The sequence below is a fragment of the Nelumbo nucifera genome, chromosome 8 (genome assembly GCF_055504915.1).
Source record: "Nelumbo nucifera cultivar China Antique chromosome 8, China Antique-T2T, whole genome shotgun sequence".
Lineage (NCBI taxonomy): Eukaryota > Viridiplantae > Streptophyta > Magnoliopsida > Proteales > Nelumbonaceae > Nelumbo > Nelumbo nucifera.
The window spans coordinates 1,257,399-1,260,284 of NC_142656.1; the positions used below are offsets into that span (position 1 = coordinate 1,257,399).

Sequence of the window (2,886 nt, forward strand, 5' to 3'; positions counted from 1 at the left end):
TGACTTCGGCTTAATCTATAGGTAACCCGATCAAGTCGAATCAATTAAAAAAACACTAGTAAACTGATCCAACCGGACCCATCAACATCCCTACAATCGAGGATGAGGAAACCTGGATATAAAAACTGCCTTAAACACGCCGGTTAATTATATATTTGCCAAGTGTCAACAGTATATTTTATCACTGACGTGTTTATTTGTGAGTGGTGTTTCGAAGATGATACATGCCTCTATTTAGTGCTGAGTGCTGAGTGCTGACGCGCGCACGCTGTTATTTGTGAATGGTGTTTCGAAAGAGGGTACCCGCAACGCACATCTTATCATGCATTGTGAACATCTTCGGTAATTATTTGTTATTATTGACGGGATATGTTCCTAATGTATGGTGGGCCCCGCTCTGACATTTGACGCAACTCACAGTCACCAAAATTGTAAATTCGGCATAACCTTTGGATCTACCGAGCATCTCTGCTCTCGATTCCCGGCATCTCTCTATCAGATTCCTTCGCCCGCCATTAAAATCTTGGACCTCTCCCCTGCTTTATATATAAAATCTCTAACGAGTGAGAGGCAGGTTCTGGTCGGAACACGAAAGTTGGTTCTGAAAGAGAGAGAGAGAAATAGATCAATCTCATTTCTCAAGCGGTTGGCCATGGACGTTTTGGGGTCTCCCTTAGAAGCTCTGCTCTATAACTATGTCAGTGCCGGTTTCCTATCAACAATTCACAACTTATTGGCTTGGGTTGCCATCTTAACCGCTGCCTTTAGTGTTTGGAAAGTCAGAGCAGCCGGTTCCCATTCTCACCCTCCCAAATTGCAAGTAGTTTCTTCTCTTCCCAATCTTCTGCATGGAGCATCTTCAGAATTAACGCCCTCAAACTCAGACTCCTCTAAACAATCGTCTCAACCATCTTTGCTGGTGGATAAGCCATCTCTAGCTAGCGCTTGCGCAACAACGCAGCTATCAACGGCTATTTGCGCCGTTGCAGATGCAGATGACAACAGGACAAATGGAGGAAAGATTACGCTCTCTTATTACGAGGATCTCGACGACGACGAATCTACGCCAACGGAGAGCTTGGATGACCAGGGTGCTGATGGCAACGGTGGCGTTTGGTGGGAAGCAACATGGGGCGTTGAGGAGCAGCTGCAACGAGGTGGAACTGGAAGCATTTGGGTGGGACTGGGGACTACCAATACAGGAGATTTGGGTTGGTACCATTATCAGGATTTAACGATGCTAAACGGCAGCGTTGTTAGGTTATGGGATAATCATAGACGGAGAAGTCGCCGTCAGTCAGGCTCGTAGCTGGTTAGACTGTTAGGGGCATAATGGAGATTGCGTAATTGTAAAGTGTATACTATTATTATTATTATTATTATTGATGAAGGATGATTTGACCCAATATATTAAACGGTGACACGTGGACACTGACTCAGTGTAAGCGACAGCTCAGCATTGCGGTCTAGTACAAATAAGTAACGGGCCCATAGAGCAGCTCGCTACATTGTAGCACGCAAAAGGAGGAGCCCGCCACAACGCGAGCTCCGGGTTCCCTGAGCTAACTCTAAAGGGACATTCCGAGGCAACTTTAACTTGCGAGCTAAGAAAACCAGCTCGCTCGAGCTCCCAAACAGACAAGTCATCCCGAGGACCAATTTTACTAAGGGTACTCTTGAAGTATTCCAAGCTCGCTGCAAAGTAGCTCGCGAATGGGCCGCACGAGAATTCCTCAGGAAGCTTTTATTTAACAGGTCGTACCAGTCAGACTGCGCCACGTCCCTTACTGACGGCGCAGCCCTTGTCCTTTCGACAGTCTGCACCCACGTCTCTCAGTAGGCGGAGGCGTGCCTGTCACTTTGGAGACGTGTCACTCACCCGGGCGAGGAGTACGTCGCAACGGCCACCTGCGCAGCCCTGGCAGGTAACGGCTGTGGCAGGGGACCAGTGGCGGTTATGCCCGATCTCGCAAGAGCGCCCCTATAAAGCGCGACCTCCACTCTTAGCCTTCGTTCTTTCATTGCTTCCTATACACAATACTAACTTAAGCATCGGAGTATTCCCATTGGGTAAAATCCCCAGGAATCCTTCCTTTCATCTTCTCAGGTGCCGTCCGTTGCCAACAATGAGCCAGTTAGCAGCCAGCTAGGAGTGCTTGGATCGTGCCCCATCATTTGGCGCCGTCTGTGGGAAACGCTTCAAAAGGCCTTTCTCTCTAAACTCTTTCAGTTCTTTCCCTCTTCGAAACAATCCAACGCTCATGGCTTCCTCCAGCAACGTCGGACGAAGCACGGAAATGGATAACTCTAGGGAGCAACCCCAGCTTCCTACTGTCTGTATCGGACAGTTCACCGTCTCCCTCTCAGCGGACGGAATCCCCAACTTGAACGTGCCGATCACAATGGCACCTGTCGTCACCCCACTCCCTGCTACAGTCGGAATGACGTTCACCGAACCTTCGGCCGTGCCCCTAGTGGCCAACCCGAACCAGCTGGAGGACCTGATGAAGTTTATGAGAGCCATGCAGGCTCAAATGCAACAGTTCCAACAACTTCAGCTCTATCAACAGCACGTACTGCACCAGGTCTCCCAGTATCAATATCAGCAATAGTTCCCCCAGCTGCCCCAACCTCAGCTCCCGCCTCAGCGCCCAGCCTCGCAGCAACCCAGGTCTTGCCGCCAGAGCGAGCACTCCGGCCGAGGAGAGGCCCCTCAAAATCTCCCAAAAAATCAGGCCTCCCCCCGCGACAGACGGGAGAGACCGGCCACCCCGATCTCGCCGCGGGCGGACAGGTCGGGAGGACCCCGGATCGGCAGTTCTACATTACCTCGACAGTCGAAGTTCGAAACCCCGATCCTTGAAAACCGGTTCGAGATCCTGGCAG

At 50.4% G+C, this 2,886-nt stretch overlaps 1 protein-coding gene across 1 annotated transcript; it reads left to right on the plus strand.

The window, feature by feature from the left end:
- The first annotated feature begins 652 nt into the window (after positions 1–652).
- On the plus strand, positions 653–1,309 carry LOC104600485 (uncharacterized). Its single transcript, XM_010263441.2, has one exon. The coding sequence runs from the start codon at positions 653–655 to the stop codon at positions 1,307–1,309; it is 657 nt and encodes a 218-aa protein (XP_010261743.1).
- Positions 1,310–2,886: the final 1,577 nt, after the last annotated feature.